The sequence below is a fragment of the Paroedura picta genome, chromosome 5 (genome assembly GCF_049243985.1).
Source record: "Paroedura picta isolate Pp20150507F chromosome 5, Ppicta_v3.0, whole genome shotgun sequence".
In the NCBI taxonomy this organism is placed as follows: domain Eukaryota; kingdom Metazoa; phylum Chordata; class Lepidosauria; order Squamata; family Gekkonidae; genus Paroedura; species Paroedura picta.
Window position 1 is genome coordinate 93,525,238 of NC_135373.1, and position 17,046 is coordinate 93,542,283.

At 42.0% G+C, this 17,046-nt stretch overlaps 1 protein-coding gene across 3 annotated transcripts; it reads left to right on the forward strand.

The window, feature by feature from the left end:
* Positions 1–4: 4 nt before the first annotated feature.
* AMDHD1 (amidohydrolase domain containing 1) lies at positions 5–16,033 on the forward strand. Of its 3 annotated transcripts, none has more exons than XM_077339105.1 (10): positions 5–172; positions 1,914–2,078; positions 2,389–2,495; positions 5,766–5,830; positions 7,245–7,522; positions 9,038–9,263; positions 10,742–10,866; positions 12,094–12,187; positions 13,090–13,250; positions 14,448–16,033. In XM_077339105.1, the coding sequence occupies exons 2-10, from the start codon at positions 1,942–1,944 to the stop codon at positions 14,551–14,553; spliced, it is 1,299 nt and encodes a 432-aa protein (XP_077195220.1). In that variant the 5' UTR covers positions 5–172; positions 1,914–1,941; the 3' UTR covers positions 14,554–16,033. The 3 variants fall into 3 exon arrangements, with proteins under 3 accessions (XP_077195220.1, XP_077195219.1, XP_077195221.1); XM_077339104.1 differs by having other exon boundaries at positions 1,934–2,078; XM_077339106.1 differs by having other exon boundaries at positions 66–84; positions 1,934–2,078.
* Positions 16,034–17,046: the final 1,013 nt, after the last annotated feature.

A 17,046-nucleotide genomic window follows, 5' to 3' on the forward strand; every position in this document is an offset into this window, starting at 1 on the left:
GCTCTGCTGCCTGAACTCGTCTCGAAGTGCCCGAGAGAAAGGCTGGCTTCCCGAGCCCCTCTGTTCAGTGAGAAGGCCGGCTAAGTAAGCGGGTCTAGGACTTGTCGCCTAAAGACACCCGACCCAGTCGCGCCTAACTGTGCGCCGGATCGGGATGCCGGCTTTTAGTGCTGTGAGTTTCCCAGGGGGTCCGCGAATGGGTGGGGATTACACTATTGTGCCCATTCCCTCCCCGGCAGGTCCTACCTGCATAGGGCTGTGGCTGTTGTAGATGAATTAATACGGGTTCTCCAGGTCTGTAGAAAATGGGGGAATGTTGTGAGTCTAAATAGAAGGTGCACAGCTCTTGCCTGTGCCACGTAAGAAAACAAATGCTGGTCATATTTATGGAAGAACCATGTCTAACTGATTGTATCGGCTTGAAATTGGCAGGTCCTTGGCCAAGCATTGAGAAGGATGTATTTCCTGAGGAATATAAACACCTTTGATGATCTGTCCCAAGAAACTGAATAGAAGTTTGTCTAAGAATCATGGTAGCAATTTCTGACTTAGAGGAAATGCTTGGATGGTCAAACCATTTCAAGAAGGCACAGCCATTTGTATGTTACTTGTGTTCTGTAAACAGTAAAATGTTACTTGTGTTCTGATTTAAAAATAGATGCACGAGCCTAAAAGGAATTCTTCCGTTATACTGACGTTCCACCTCCCCCAGTATCCTGTTTCTAGTGGTTGGCAGCCAGATGTGCTGGAAAAGCTGCAAACAGGAAACGAAGACAAAGTCCCTGCCCTGCTGTTGCCCTAGCAACTAACTGTCCTGTGCCATGTTACTCTGAGCCTGACATATATTTATGTTTTCATCCCATCCTTCCTCCAAAGAGCTCAAGGCAACGTTCTTTCCACATCTCTTTTATCCTATCACCATTCCAGGGGGTCAATTAGCCCAGGGTCACCCAGTGAGCTTAGTGGCTAGTGAGGATTTAAACCATGCCTTGTTCCTTGCTCTAACCTCTATGAACACCAGAGCCAAATACTTTGAAAATGATGGACCGACTTTCTGCCATAAATGTGTCTAATCCCATTTTAAAATTGTCTAAACCAGTAGCCATTGTTACGCAATGTGGCAGCAAATGCCATTAATTAGTCAGGTATTGTGTGAAGTGCATTCTTTTGTCTAATGTGGATCAGCTTCCAAAATTATCTCTCTTTCTGGTATTTATAGGAGATGGCAAAGTAAACCCCACAAACTTCTATAAGATTTAATACTCTAACTGTATTTATGCCTTGGCAGGGCTGCCGAGAGCCACCAAGTGATTCCCTGACAGTGATTCCCTTCAGACCTTCTCCCACATAGCACAAAGCCCAGATGTCATGCTTAGTTGCATGGCTTGTTCCCAGGATATTGACAAGGGCTCCTTGGATTCCCCCCCTCTCTTTCAGGGCTCCTACACCTAGCCAAAGTGCACCCCCTCAAGCCACCTTTCAGCAGACGGAATAGGGGTCTAGACAGAAACGTGGATCCTTTGTAAGCAATGGGATTCACTTTTTAAATTCTTAAATACCATAATTCTTAGAAAACAAGAGATGTTTCACAACTGGCTTCCTTTGTTGAACTTGCTCCTGTGCATACTCACTATCAGTATTTGCCCCTGCTGAGTCTCAGTGGGACTGACTTGTGAGGAAGGGTGCCTAGGACTGTAGCCTTAGGTTTCACAGACAGAGCATGCCCCATTGCGCAGTGTGTCCTTTTTACACATTAGTCTAGGGAGTTTACAAGGGAAAAGAAAAGAGTAATAACATTGTGTTTGCCCTGGGTGAATGCAGCCAACCGCGCGAGAGAGACTCTGAGTTGGCAAAGACTGAGCTGCTCTCCTCTCCCTGCTGAAGCCTACAGTGTTGCTCCTGGATTTGTTTAGTTCTCTCCACTTGTGTCCAGGAACTGACATGGCTGGCCAGTATGAACTCCTCCTCGAAGGTGCCCAGCAGCTGGTGTTTGTCTGTACCAAAGGCGAGAAGTATCTTCTGGAGCCTGGCATGCAACATCTGGCTGTGTTAGAAAATGCCAGCGTGGTGATTGGCAAGTAAGTGCCTTTTGTCAGATGAGGCAACTGCTTAAGACTCACTCTTTCTGGGGAAAGCCGTCTGTCCAGCATGATCTACCTAATGGATCATTTTTCTTTCCGTATTCATGTACCGTAGCTCAAAAGAGACTAAAGAATGTTGTTGTATGAAAAATAGAAATGTCGATCTTTTTATTTTAAGGACTTTCAGGGTTTATACTCTGTTTTTAACAATTCATGTTGCTATTATAACTAGTTCTTAGTTATTGCTATCTTACCTTTGAGATGACCTTTTGTCTTACCTTTTGAGGTGTGTTTTTTTTTTAAACAGAGATGGCTATATAAAGGCAGCAGGAGATGCCAGTGCCATTCGCAGCCAATTTTCAAGTGTGCCTTTCGAAAAGATAATTGATTGTTCAGGCAAATGCATCTTACCAGGTTGGTGTATATTTCTTAGTTTGCTGTGCCAAACAGAAAGGGAGAAAGTCCACATTTCAGTTAGTCAATAATTATCTGAGTTATTTGCCCTTCAAGTTAAATTGAAATGCAATAGCTTGTCCAGGTACAGAGCAGAAGTATGGGGAGTGCAGAAGGGGAAGAGAGGTTCTGAGAGAAGGATGTATCCATGAATTTTGATTCTGTGCAACATCATGTAACACAATGCCACATGCATTCATTCCACTAGATGTGATTTTCATTGTGGATGCCCTTGTGTGGTTTATGGGTTTCAGATGTCTGAGGGTGGCATACATAACTTGAAAGTAGGGCTGCTGCCTGGTTATTTGAAGTCAGTGTGTGGTGGCTGGCATGATGGATTTGGACTCGAGTTCAAATCCCTTAAACTAGCGGTCCCTAACCTTTCTCAGGTCAGGGACCGCCTCCGGAGTGAATGAAGAGCCGATGGCCCGGGTGCTGTGAAAACGCGCACGCACAGTTGCTGCACATGCGTGTTTTGCCACCAGGTGGCGCTAACGCGCATGTACAGCAACCACGCGTGCGTGTTTTCGCCAATAGGGGGCGCTAACGCGCATGCGCGGCAACAGCACGCATACGCGTTTGTGTCACCGCCATGCCGGCGGCTGCGCCTGCCTCTTCCCTTCCTTCTTGCTGCCGGCGGGGGGAGGCAGGCGTGGCTGCCGGCGGCTCAGTACCGCGGCCTTTGTGGTCCGCCACCGGGCCACGGACCGGGGATTGATGACCCCTGCCTTAAACCATTTATTTCAAAAGTTTTGACTGCTTTTGGAGAAAAGGTGGGATATAAATATTTTCCCCGTCTAGTCAGGTTTGTTACAAAGATAAAAGAAGGGAAACTGTTAGGAGTTTAAATTTGTTTAAAAATGCAGTGAACAAACAGATAAATAAGTAATGATGGCTCCATTCTTATCAGTAGCAAAACAGGCAGAAATTAAGCATTCTCTGCTAAAGTTTATGGATGTGGATTATTGTCTGGGCGAGAGGAGCAGGGCAGTATAATTATGTGCTAGGCAAGTGTAAAGATGGCAGATCTGCCTGGAAGCAGTTCAGTTCACAGAGCAGTAGAGGGCCAAATGGTACATGGTGATAATTGCACTCCTTGACTAGAACTCCTTATGTGTTAAAAGCAGCCAAGATGATAGACAGCATCTGATCTGGATCGAGGCATTTGGGAAGCCATAGTTTAAATCTGCTTTTCCCAGTTGAAAATACCCCTTGGGCTGTTATAATTATTTATTTGTTTAATTAAATTTCTATACCGGCAACTCCTGGACCAGCCGGTTTGTGGCGGTTCACAACAAAATAAAAACATAAAAACACAGGATGGACAAATTACCATCTTGCCGATAAATACATACAAAATCTACAGTTTAAAGATTGGCAAAGATGGCAGGCATAACAATTTCTACAAGACCCAAATTCCTCGCTCATCCATTCCCGGCAGTGTCAACAAGATGTAAGCTGGGGCAATGGATGGCCCCAGGAGGATCCAGATCAGTGGTCCCCAACCTGCGGGCTGCGGCCCGGTGCCGCGGCTCCCTCTCCCCGCCCCCCCCCGCAGTAAAAAACTTCCCAGGCCACAAGCTTGCGGCCCGGGAAGCTTCTTACTGCGGGAGGGCGGGGAGAGGGAATAAGGGCCGGGCTGCGCATCACGCGGGCGCGGCCCGATGCGCGTGCGTGGTCCGCGCGGGCGCGGCCCGATGCCCTGCCGGTCCCCAGCCTCAGAAAGGTTGGGGACCACTGATCCAGATGACACAATTTAATTTCTATACTGCTCCTTCCCACATGAGCTTGGGTTGTTTTTATGATAATAAAATCACGTAACACAATAGTAAATTCCAATAATAAAATACAAGAATAAAACACAATTAAAAACCAGTTCTCCTTCCCTCCCCAACCCTAAAAACTCTCCACTGGCTACCCAAATGAGGGATAGTATAAAAATAAAGGAGGAGTCTATAAGCCCCATGAAGGGGAAAATAGGGATCCATATTGTGCCTATTTATTTTCTTTACCCAGAAAAAAAAGCCTGGGAATATATTTCAGAGTAGTGGAGGGAAGAAGTAACTCCCCCCATGATAAAACTCTGATCTATCCCCCCTCCAGCTGTTTTTAAGATCCAGATACTGGCCTGAAGGACACAAGTTTTCTTAAGCTAGGGCAGCAATTCCTGCCAGTTTCTGCTGATTCTCACTAGGCTTGTCCTCTGGCCCCCAGGGAAAATAATTGGGGGAGGAGCTGAGTGGGCTACAGCTGGAAGGACACTTACGTTTCTGAATTATATGGCTGAATGTGGGTCAATGTGTCTGGAGTTTCCAACACAGAACTCCCACATCTTGTGGAATAAGAGAGTTTTGCACCTGCTCAGTTTATAATATACTGAAATATAATATATAATATAATCTACATTTATTCACCCACACATCTCAAGGCAGTGTGCATGGTATATGCAGTAGGTCTTAACTAACTACAGCAAGAAGACCCTCTGAGCAAGATCTCTGCCTCCTATGCCTATGAATCATATCCTATATACCAACTTGAAGGATGGTAACCTTACCATCAGGTTTAGCTGAAGCATGTGAACACAACCCTTCAAAAGCAATATTTAATTCCTAACCTGGTCCTATACAAATAAGCATGTCCATCAAAGTGGCAAACTAAGCCAGTTCAGTTTGCACAGCTTAAAATAACAGAAACCGGAAATCTTCTTTCAGTTTCTTTCTTAGTATAATTCAGCCTTTCTCAACCTTTTTACTGTTGAGAAACTCCTGAAACATTCTTCAGGCTTCGAGAAACCCATAAAGTGACGCAATCGTGCAGAATATGGCTGGGAAGCATAGCTGTTTACATGCCCATCCAGGGCCCATCCCTTTCCCACTTCCTCCAGGACCAACATTGGCCATTTGAGGGTGGGGGGAGGTCGACATGATCATATATGGGCATATCACCTTATAAATGTTTAATTTAAAAAAAATATATATTAAAAATTAATTCCCACCCATTAACTTCCAGGGCCATCAGGAAATACCAGGGTTTCATGAAACCCTGTTTGAGAAAGCCTGGTAGAATTGGTCAATTATGGAACCATAGTCAATTTTCTGACAAAATTATTGTTATTTTGAGATTCCCACTGTTTTGTCTTCAAGAGGAGAAGTTTGTTTTAAACATACATATGAAATTACATACCTGTCTTGTACATTTTACTGAGGTTTTTTAAAACAATGTTTTCACTAGGTCTGGTGGATGCACACACCCATCCAGTATGGGCTGGTGACAGGGTCCATGAATTTGCTATGAAGGTAAATTTGTGGGAGAGTAGACTTTAAAATAGTATGATTATACACATGTCCAACTTGCTTTTGACCAATTTAATGTTATGTCTTGTGAGGAGCTATTGATGTTATGCTATTATACACAGTGTGCAATAGCAGAGCTGATGGACAATGTCAGGTACCTGGCAACTGGGAATGCAGGAGGAAGAGGCTAGACATCAAATAATTCAGTAAATATTTGTTAGCAATGAAAAAAAGAGAATATAAATTAATTCCTAGATATTTAGGCTAGGGATATCTGATGAAGGGAGCACTGACTCCCAAAAACTCATACCCTGAAAATCTTGTTGGTCTCCAAGCTGCCACTGGACTCAAAGCTATGGATTCACAGTGTGTATAGGAAGTTCCAGAAGGTGAAAAATACTTGAGGCAGGTGAAACTTTACTCTTTCCATCAGTGACGGGATTTGGCACTGTGACTGTTGCTGTAGCACTACAGCCAGTTTAAGGAATTTCACAGTCAGAGTAGTTCAGCAGTGGAATCGGCTGCCTAAGGAGGTGGTGAGCAGTCTTCAAGCAAAGGTTGGCAGTCTCACTGGCAGTCTTCAAGCAAAGGCTGGATACACAAAAGTTCTCTTTTGATATTAACCACAGGTCTAATAGTAACTTGTCATGCTGTTACTTGGACATGTCACATTTTTAGGGATGTGCAACCATTGAAGATTTAGCATGTGTCTGTAGTAAAGTCTGTAATGTTTGAATATAGTGTATCAATTTATTCCAATGTATGCACATCACAAAAGCAAACTAATAAGGCACAATAAAATCAGAGTCCAGTAGCACCTTTAAGACCAACAAAGATTTAATGATGGTGTGAGCTTTCGAGTGCAAGCACCCTTCGTCAGACTATGATCTTCTTACATGACAGGAAATATATAGCAAAAATCAGTTCTGTTACATCTGTGTCACAACCAGATACAGCCAATGATAATCCTTTGTCAAAACAGCCAATCGATCCCCTAGAATTCAATGTACTTTACAAAGAGAAACCAAAGTGTTGCTGGTAGAGAGATCAAAGGCTATCACCTCTCCATATGTTGCTTGCTCCATACAGCTGTGAGACATTCCTCCCAGGGAATTGCTGGTCACTTCCCAAGGACAGGGAGTCAAACTCAAAATTCCATTACAATGCCATATGCAACATATGTTGGTGTTAAAGGTGCTACTGGACTCTGATTTTATTGTGCTACTTCAGACCAACACAGCTACTCATTTGAATCCAAAGTAATAAGGCGGAAGTGTTAGCTACATAGAACAAAGCTCATAGTACCCCTTCTTCCCTGAGACATTTGGTATGGGAAATATGTAATTACATGTAGTTGCAGCATAAGGTGATTTTTCCCCCCAGTGATTCATCCTCAACACACTTTTTTGTTTCTAAGTTGGCAGGAGCTTCCTACATGGATATCCATCAAGCTGGAGGAGGCATACATTTCACAGTGGAGCATACGCGGAAAACCTCTGAAGATGAGCTCCTCAAGAGTTTCAAACAACGGCTGCTCCGCATGCTCAGAAGTGGCACCACTTTGGTTGAATGTAAAAGTGGATATGGTTTAAACCTAGAAACGGAAATTAAGATGCTCAGAGTGATTGAAAGGGCCAGGAAAGAGTTGGATATTGGTATATCTTCTACCTACTGTGGAGCTCATTCCATCCCCAAGTAATATAACATTCTTCCTTTTCATTTAAGCATCCTACTCTAACACACTATATCTCTGATTTACACATAAGAATTATTAGTGTTGTTGAGTAATTCTTTATTAATTATAAAAAGGACTTGTGGGAAGTTGAGAGGCAAAGTGTCAAATATTTCTCCATTATGGCTTATGGGTGATTGTTCTTCAAAATCAGCATGCTGATAACTGACAAACCAGGTATTCTAAGAGAGAGTCTCTGTCGTTACTGGTAGTTCAAGAAACAGATAGTGGTGCTTAAATTTCCCAATTAAATATAATTTAAATCCCGCCGGCTTCCAGTTGCTATCAGATTGATTTTTTTAAAAAAAATCCGTAGGAGTGAAGGATATGTGAGAACAGAACTTCCTGGGTACGTCTAGGAGAGAGACACAAGTTCTGATTGCAGTATGGTGTATGCTTGCTGTTCTCTTTGCATCTTTGTCATGTTGGATGCTTCTGTCTTAATCCAACTAAGATATGAAAAGTAGAAAGAAGATCTCAACTAAGTTTTTTTTGTAGAGAAGATAATAACAAATTTTCAACTCTGATCCTGCAGGTTTTTATAGGTAGGATCTTTTTGATGCACGCAGAGAACTTAATGGAGAACTGCACTAGTGGAAACAGATCTACAAATTCATTGGTTGCGGACTAGTACACTACTTTATATTTTTATTATATATTCTGCTTTTCAAACAGAAAATACTATTGTTGCTCAGAAATGTACCATTAGAGTTATAAAGTTAGGGCCAAACCTTGTTTAGAAGTCAGGTGCAGGGCACCCGTTCTGAGCAAGCCCACAGTGCAAGGGGATGTGGGTTTAAGCCTTTCCCCCTGCACCATTTTTCCAATCTGAAACAGTGCTTCACCATGAACCGAATGTTTTTCACAGTGTTGCAAATAGTGGTGTTGTGGGGCCGTATCAGGTGAGGAAGACAGTATCAGGTGAGGAAAGAAGAAATGCCAGGTGCTCTATTTGTGAAATTTAAAGTGGTTTGACTTTGTGTCAAACTAGACGTGGCATTGGGAGATCTGTGAATGACTCTTCTATTAGATTTTTAACTGTAATTAGCGACTGAGACATGGGAAAGTGTGTGTGTGTGTGTAATCCATTTGCAAAACCTCAACCTCCACTCCAAAGCCTGTATGGTACCTATATGGTTTCCCCACAGAGCAAATCTTCAAACTATTGCCCTATTCCAAAAGTATTTATGACTTTAAAAAGCAGACTAGTTTGGCCATCAAAGACAAGATACAGACAAGAAGGACAGCTGAGGGAAAAGGTAAGCAGGACACATTTGTAGGAAAGTAGATGGTATAGCTTCTTTCCAATAGCTGCCGGGTGGCCCTAACTGAGCAGAACATTGGGATATAAATGTTATAAATAAATATGGGAAAAATTATTATTTGTAAATGCCAAAATTATGATACCTAGAGTGACAATGTAAAATCCTCAATATGTGATTAATCATGTGGGGTTTGTTTTTGTTTTTGTATAACAGGGACAAAAATGCCCTTGAAACCACTGATGACATTATCAACGCCCACCTTCCCAAACTGAAGGAACTTGACCTTAATGGTGAAATACGTGTTGACAATATAGATGTTTTCTGTGAAAAGGGTGTCTTTGATCGCAATTCTACCCGAAGAATTCTTCAGGCGGGGAAAGAGATAGGGTTACAGATTAACTTCCATGGGGATGAACTCCATCCAATGAAATGTGCAGAGGTATTTTTCTAATAAAGCAAAAATAAAAACAGCCAGTTTGCTTTTGAATCTCTCAGGCAGCGCCACAGTCTTTAAATATGAAAACACACTAGGAAATTTGTGCAATCAACTACAGAAAAGTAACAAGAAATATGAATGGGAGATAATTAGAAAGCTGGACTTTTGGACCTTTGCTGATGGTTTATCATGTTCTGCTCAAACATTGACTTTGCTTATCTTTTCCCAGTGAGATAAAATTAAAAAGGGCTTTTGGTGGAAATGGTTATAGCATTGGTGGACAGGCTTCTTTTTTTACTGTTTGTGTGACCTTAATATTCAGTAAAAGGAACACAATCTTTTGAAATTATAGTGCAATAGATGTCCTATTGCAGTGTTTTTGGAGATGTGATTTTTATTTATTATTACGCACTTCTATAACATTTGTATGTATGATATACAGTTCATTCAAGCCAAGGAAGTTCATTTTGTCCATTAAATCTATTGGTTCAATTTTCTTCCTGGTAATTGTCCATGTATTATTAAGAAACAAGGGAGGACTGCAAGGAACTCATGGGAAGAGGGGGATTTCTGGAGGCAGCGTGTCACTGCCCTGTTTGCTTGGCTACTGCCTTTGCTCCTTCTCCCTAGCCTGCCTGCTTCCAACATCACTGCCTGGGTAGTGGAAAGGGAGTAGGGGTGGGAACAGAGATGGCTCCCACTCCTCCCCTTTCTTGTCTGCCCATCTGCAGTTTCATCACTTCCACAGCGATGGTGGGTAGTTCCTTCACTGCTTGCCTCCTTGCCGCCATTGCAGGGAGAGGGGCCTCCTCTTCCCTGCCTCTTCCTCCCCTGCATGCCTGCACTTTTACTGCATGGGAGTGACAGTGGCTTCTATTGCACCCACTTGTCTCCTCCTCCTCCCACCCACCTGTAGCATGAAAGCATGAGTGTTGGGGAGAGCATGACTCCCATTGTTCCTCCCCTGCCCACATGCCTACTGTGGTGGTTAGGATAAAGTTGACCCTGCTTGTGCAGGCAACTGTTGTTCATTTTGTGATTTATTGTTACCCTTCCTTTCAAAAAGGGGTTTGGTTTTTTTTCCTGCAAATCTGCATGGCTCCATTTTGTAAAAATATCTACCTTTGTACACAGTCTAATCCACAGATTTACGTATCCACAGATATGCATAAAATCTTTTTTGATATGGTAAGATAATATGATATTTAAAAGGGGGAAAAGCTGGTTATGCGTAGCAATATCCTAGCACTTCATATAGATTGTACCAATATAAATTAACAGTTTTAATATCCATACAGCATAAAAACCTTCTTGTAGTGGCAGCTTCAAAAAATTATAATTATCTCTTCTAAAAAGCAAACTGCAAAGTTCTGGGAAGGAATCATTGTACGGACATTTGATGGAAAGTAGTTGTCACATTGCCTTTAAAAATGTTCTTTATGGATAATTTTTCATTGCAGTCTGCCTTGCTATCTCTTTAGCTTGGAGCTGACCTAGGGGCCCAGGCTATAAGTCATCTGGAAGAAGTTAGTGATGAAGGCATTACTGCGATGGCCCAAGCAAAGTGTGCGGCTGTCCTGTTACCAACCACAGCCTACATACTGAGGTAGACTCTAATATGGTTGCATTCCCAGTGTAGTCCTGTTCAGACAACAAACCTGTATTCCATGCATGAAAGAGCAGAATTAGTCTTGCTGGCCTTTCCCATCTTTTCATATGCTGCAATTCTGTTGAATCTGTCAATGGAACCTACATATTTATAGAATGCAGGTTTAATGTGTACCATGTATAAATCTAAGGTTCAGTTTATGGAGGTAGAACCTAGACAAAAAGCTCAGTTGGGAGCTGTGCCCATAACTCCATAGTATGCATTTCGTGAATGTAAAAGTATTCAAAAAGAAGAACTTTTGGAATGTGATGCTTATAGAATAATTAGTGTGGTTCTCTGATGTTGCATAACATTGGAAACCAACATTGCCAGGAAGAAGCATAGAACAGAAGGTTTAGAGTAACATTCTTCCTACTGTCATGCAATGCTAGTGCAAGTGGCCTGAAAGATACTTAGAAAAAAACATTGTGGGTACAATTGGCATTTCATAGATGAAAAAGTGATTGTTAAAAATTAAATTATGGTGCCCACAGATCTGTGGTATGGCCATTCTGACACTAGAAAGCAGTGGGCATAGCCTTCCTGAGAGCATGTGGTTTATCATCTTTTTGGTTCATATCTGCAGGAGAGGGCAGCACTGGCATCATGCAGCAGGGGCCCATCTCCTTTACCACACAGTGCAACCAGACCCTCTCTGTGATTGTGCAAAGGCTTGTATCGTGTATTAGTTCCCTTTCAACAGAGCAAAGGGACATCTTATAAACCTAGCCTCCATGCAGTCAGGCACCCATGCAGCAAACCATGCAGATGCAGAAGTATATCTATATTATGGGAGAAATTATTACGGGCAAAATTGCCTTATTCCATTACTTTCTGCAGGATTTAATTGCCACTAACTCTTGCTGGATTGTAGCTTGAAACTTTCACTAACTTCTATGTTTTTGATGATTTATATTCTTTTTCAGTGATTGTCTTGCCAGTTGCCCTTGGCAGTGACTTCAAGTCTAATGCCCATTGTTGTTCAATCATAAAATGTTTCTTTAGTGACTATTTTTAGATACAAACTTATTTTCCAGGATATGCCATCTTCTCAAAACTGGCATACAGATAAAGCTACAGCTTCTCTCTCTCTCTCTCTCTCTCTCTCTCTCTCTCTCTGTGAGGTATGTTCTATGTTCTTGAATGGCTATGTTCTTGAATGGCTATAATTCCTTTTCTTTTCAGACTAAAACAGCCTCAAGCTAGAAAAATGTTAAAAGAAGGAGTGATTGTTGCTCTTGGTAGTGACTTCAACCCAAATGCTTACTGTTGTTCAATGGTAAGCTGTTTTATTAGTGACTATTATTAATACAGGTGGGTGGCTGTGTTGGTCTGAAGCAACAGAACAAAGTTTGAGTCCAGTGGCACCTTGTAAGACCCACAAAGTTTAATTCTGGGTATGAACTATTGTACCAGAATTAAACTTCATTGTTCTTAATGTCCAAAACATTGTCCAATCATCACAACGGACTCGAACTTTGTTCTATTATTCAATGCAAAATTATTGTTCACATGGCTGAAGTTCTGTGAAATGGGATGCAGAATACTATCCTGCATCCTTGAGAATGGACAGTGCTCCAGGGGGATGGCACTGGGTGGTCCCTTGCTTGGGCAGGAATGAGTCAAGCCTGGTGCCACCCTCAGCCACAGCTCAGCCATGGTGGCCTCATGGGAGGTGGGGCTGCATGCAGGCTGTAGGGCTGGGTTCTGAGTAAAGAAACAAGTTATTGGGCATCTGGTGGGGGCGATAAACAATTAGCAGGGCTGGTCCCTGAACTAGAGGCATCTCTGCAAACAGGTGATAGGGAAAGGCATCTGGCATAAGGATAGGGCTGGGAGAAACCTTCCAAGGCAATGAGAGCTTTCCTCCAATCCCTAGGACTTTGAGATTACATGGGTGGAGAAAGAGGAAGCTGATGACAGCCCTGGTGTTCCTGCCTTTTCCTCACAGAGTTCTAGCAGGCCCTCTTGCAGTAGGAGCAGCTGTGTTGGGAGGGCAAGTGGGATTCAGATAGTCCAAAAATAATTTCTACTGCAGTGATGCTTTCAGGTGGATCAGCAATACTTGGATTCTACATTTGTTCTCTGTAATGTGTACAGGACTTACTAGGGGAGAGGTGATGTACAGTTAGTGTTATCCATCTGTATGATATCTATATTTTGCTTCCTGTCTTTTCTTAGCCCATAGTAATGCATCTGGCCTGTGTAAACATGAAGATGTCCATGAAGGAAGTTTTAGCAGCTGCTACCATTAATGCTGCTTATGCTCTTGGGAAATCTGACACTCATGGCTCCATAGAAATTGGCAAACAAGGAGATCTCCTTATCATTAACTCATCAAGGTAAGAATGTATATTTCTGTTTAAGGTTTAACCAGTATGTAGACAACTACATAAGTTCTCCCCTCCAGGTTATTTATGTGACTGCACAGAAGAGTGTTCAAGACAGCTCATGATACATACAGTCTCCTAAAATATAAAGCTACTGTGAATGGCAGCAAATAGAATAAGAGTATGAAGACAGCAATAATAAAAATTAAACAGTACCAAATGAAACTACTCTGTAACCACCAATCTTGAATGAACGCAGGCACAACCAGATAAAGGACCTTTCTCCACTTTGACACATCTCACTTCAGTGGCACAGATATCAAGAAAACTGCTTCTGAATTATGTTTATTTTATTGCATCTCAGACTAGGTGAAACATTTCACTACCTCCATTCTGCAATTTAGAATATTTTCCCTACAGAAGAGAAGAGGGAAACAGCAATTCCTGTCTGATCTGATGAGAATGGGCTATACCAATGCCACCTTCCCTCCCTTTGCTTTTGTAGCAGCTAGTTATAAGCAAACAAACTGCAAACCCCTCTACACTGCTTATTTCTCTCTTATTGTCCACCCTATTGTTTTCATAGTGCTGCTAACCCATAAATGGCATATGGCATAAAACGGTCCATATATATAGGAAGTACAAAAGGAAGACAAAGGCAGTGAGAAACTCTGCATCACCAACTATTGCTGAAGCTATGCCCTTTGGCTAAAGTAAAAGCATACAGAGACACTACATGTTCATTGCAAATGGGCTGGGGAGAAATTAAATTCTCCCATGTGTCAGAAGTTCCCTGCCTATAGAAAGCTAGAATCTTAAAGAGGATGAGATAAATGTTATAAACCAAGACTTAAGAGGAGGAGTTGTGGCTCGCGTGTAAACTCATAACCATGCTGAAGGTCCTAGGTTCAGTTGTGAGCATCTCTAGTTAAAGGATCTCCTGTGACACAGATCATGGTGGAAATCTTGCCTGGGGCTCTGATAAGTGGCTGGACAGACAATACTGATCTTGATAAAAGATCTTCATATGCTTGGTATGGGACACTTTATCCCTGATATGCTTACTTTTTATGCACAGTTTGTTTTTAACCACATTTCCAATTCCTCTTTTTGATTCTGCATGCTTTTTACTGACCATGTGAGTTAGCTCCCATGCTTTGGTTGTGTTCTTTATGTGGATATCAAATTAATACTCTTCATTATTTTTAGGTGGGAGCATTTGATATATCAGTTTGGAGGCCATCAAGAATTGATTGAATATGTGATTGTGAAAGGAAAAGTTGTCTATAAAAACAGCAACATTCTGGATTACTAGGGAATACCTCTATGTCTGGTTACAGCTAAATGATATTGAGGTCTTTCTGATTATAAAATATTGTGAGGCTCGTATTTGTATTTGACAAATATTCAATACTTACTTGGTTGCCCAGCACTTTATTGCCAGTGCTTAGTCTGGATAATTCACCTGTCTTCTTAAATGAAAAGTTAGCCTTCTGACAGAATGTCATTAGCCCATTTGTAGAAAGGGCTGGTAGAACTTTGAGAGGACAAACAGAACACTCATCTTATCACAAATCTTGAGGAAAATGTTCACTCTCACCTTCTCCTTTGCCTAGTGAAACCAGCTGCTGGCCCTCAGAAGCCGCTCTTCTTATTTGTATTCATGAAGGCCATGAGGCCATGCTCTCCTTCTCTCTGCTATCAAATAAACTTGTATGTATATAATAAACTGGCTCTGATTTTGTATACTGATGTAGGTAAGTGTATGTCTTCTTAGAAAGAAATCAACACTAGCTATATCACAGAGTGTCAAATATTCTTAGGGTTGCCAACTCTGGCTTGGAAAATACCTGGAAATTTGGAGGTAGAACCTGGAGAGGACACAGTTTGGGGAGGGGAGGTACCTCAGCAGCCATTTATTCTGGAGATCACTTGTAAAAGTCCAGAGATCACTTGTAAAAGAAGGAAGTAGCTAGGCTCTGCCTTGTTAAGACAAGGGTGATAGAAGTAGAGAGGCAACATGACCTCAACAATACCCAGGATCCACTTTTTTGGAAAGACCTTTTAATCAGGAACATCATTACACAATACCTAAACAAAGTTGTAAACCCCGAGCACAGAAGAAGAGTTGAAGAAGAGTTGAAGAAGAAAAGTTGGTTCTTATATGCCGCTTTTCTCTACCCAAAGGAGGGGCAAAGTGGATTACAGTCTCCTTCCCTTTCCTCTCCCCGCAACAGAAGATCCTTCACCCTCCTTCGTTACAATGCCCTACCCTCTGCATATTTGAATAGGAAATCTGATGGGTTCCCAGTCAAGGAAGGCTCTGTATTTGCAATGAGGGTCAAGTTGAGGCCACATAACATGTCTTATTTGAGTGCAAATTATTTAATCATATTCGCAAGGATGCATTAGTACCGATGCTTATAGAATGCCCTCGCAGCCTGAGAAAACATCTCCTGCAACTGTTATCATCAGATTCTGACAGTCTTCTAACAAAGTAGCTAGATTTGCTTGGGTAGCTTCTAGAATTAGGAAACATTGGGCTATTAATGTATAGCTGTTCTAAGTATACTGATAGGTATGTAGAATGTTCATAACTATTTATGCTATTTAGGCTAATACCTTTTATGGTGTGTTTCTTAATCTTGTATTTAGTCTATATATTTGAATTGTTTTACTTCTGTATTGTATTGGTCTATGACTGTGAAATAAATATTGATTGATTGAGACTACACTGAGAGAAAATGACTAACTCAGAATCACCCAATAAATTCCCATGACAGAATGAGCCAGAACATTGGTCTCTTGTGATAACTACACCACCCTGGCAGCCTCTCTATGGGGAAAGTCTGGCTGAGTTACAAAGGTCATTCAAGTGATGTGTTCAATGGCCACTGCTGGGCCAAGCCAAGTCATGTAAGTTATTTGGAGGCTGTTGCTGTGCTCAGGCAAGTTGTGCAGCATCAGGTCACAGCCACAACCAAACCAGGTGAACAGAACAAATTGCATGGTAGCAAGTTGCTGGTGGTTGCTGCTGAGCCCAGCCCCAGAGCAGGCATGGGGGAAGCAGGGGTGGACTGGGAAGCCAATGTACCCCTCCTCATGCTGACATTTTAGAAGAAGGCGTTGTTTTTTATACCCTACTTTTCTCTACACTAAGGAGTCTCCAAGCAGTTTGCAATCACTTCCCCCCCCCCCCCGCACACAAAATAATCACCTTTTGAATTAGGTATGGTGAGAGAGTTCTGAAAGAACTGTGACTGGCCCAAGGTCACTTTGCAGGTTTCATGTGGGGCAGTGGGAAATCAAACCCTGTTCGCCAGATTAATCTGCCACTCATAATCATTACACCATGCTGACTTCTGAGAGAAACCAGGATTTGAAGGCTGGGGTTATCTAGCAGCCCCCACGTGGCCACTGGGATCACAGGGGTATAGGCTATTATTTTGTGGATGTTTTCCCACCTATATAATTCTTAATGTCTCAGGCTTTTCTGCAAACACAGGGCTTTTTGAGGTTTGTAGGAAGATCTCACTTATCTGTTCATGGCGCCATTCTCTGGATTTAAATATCCACAGATGAGGTCATGTTGAGAATTTGATATATTGATGATGATACTACCTGTAAGTTGTTATTGTGTGTTCCTGCTTTTTTGAGAGACAGAACTGCAGAGTGTATGTATATGTTAAAGAGAGAGGACTGCTGTTTGAGACTTCATGTCCATTAAGTCTTTATTGTCTGTAAAATCCATTAATTATTCCTACATGCATAATATATCATGACTTCAATTGTAGTGTGCATTTTGACT

Excerpts from the sequence above, each read along its gene's own strand:
- AMDHD1 (XM_077339105.1), top strand. The coding sequence starts at position 1,942 with ATGGCTGGCCAGTATGAACTCCTCCTCGAAGGTGCCCAGCAGCTGGTG. Across the intron at positions 2,496-5,765 it reads AGGCAAATGCATCTTACCAG|GTCTGGTGGATGCACACACC; the intron begins GTTGGTGTATAT and ends TGTTTTCACTAG. Across the intron at positions 5,831-7,244 it reads TCCATGAATTTGCTATGAAG|TTGGCAGGAGCTTCCTACAT; the intron begins GTAAATTTGTGG and ends TTTGTTTCTAAG.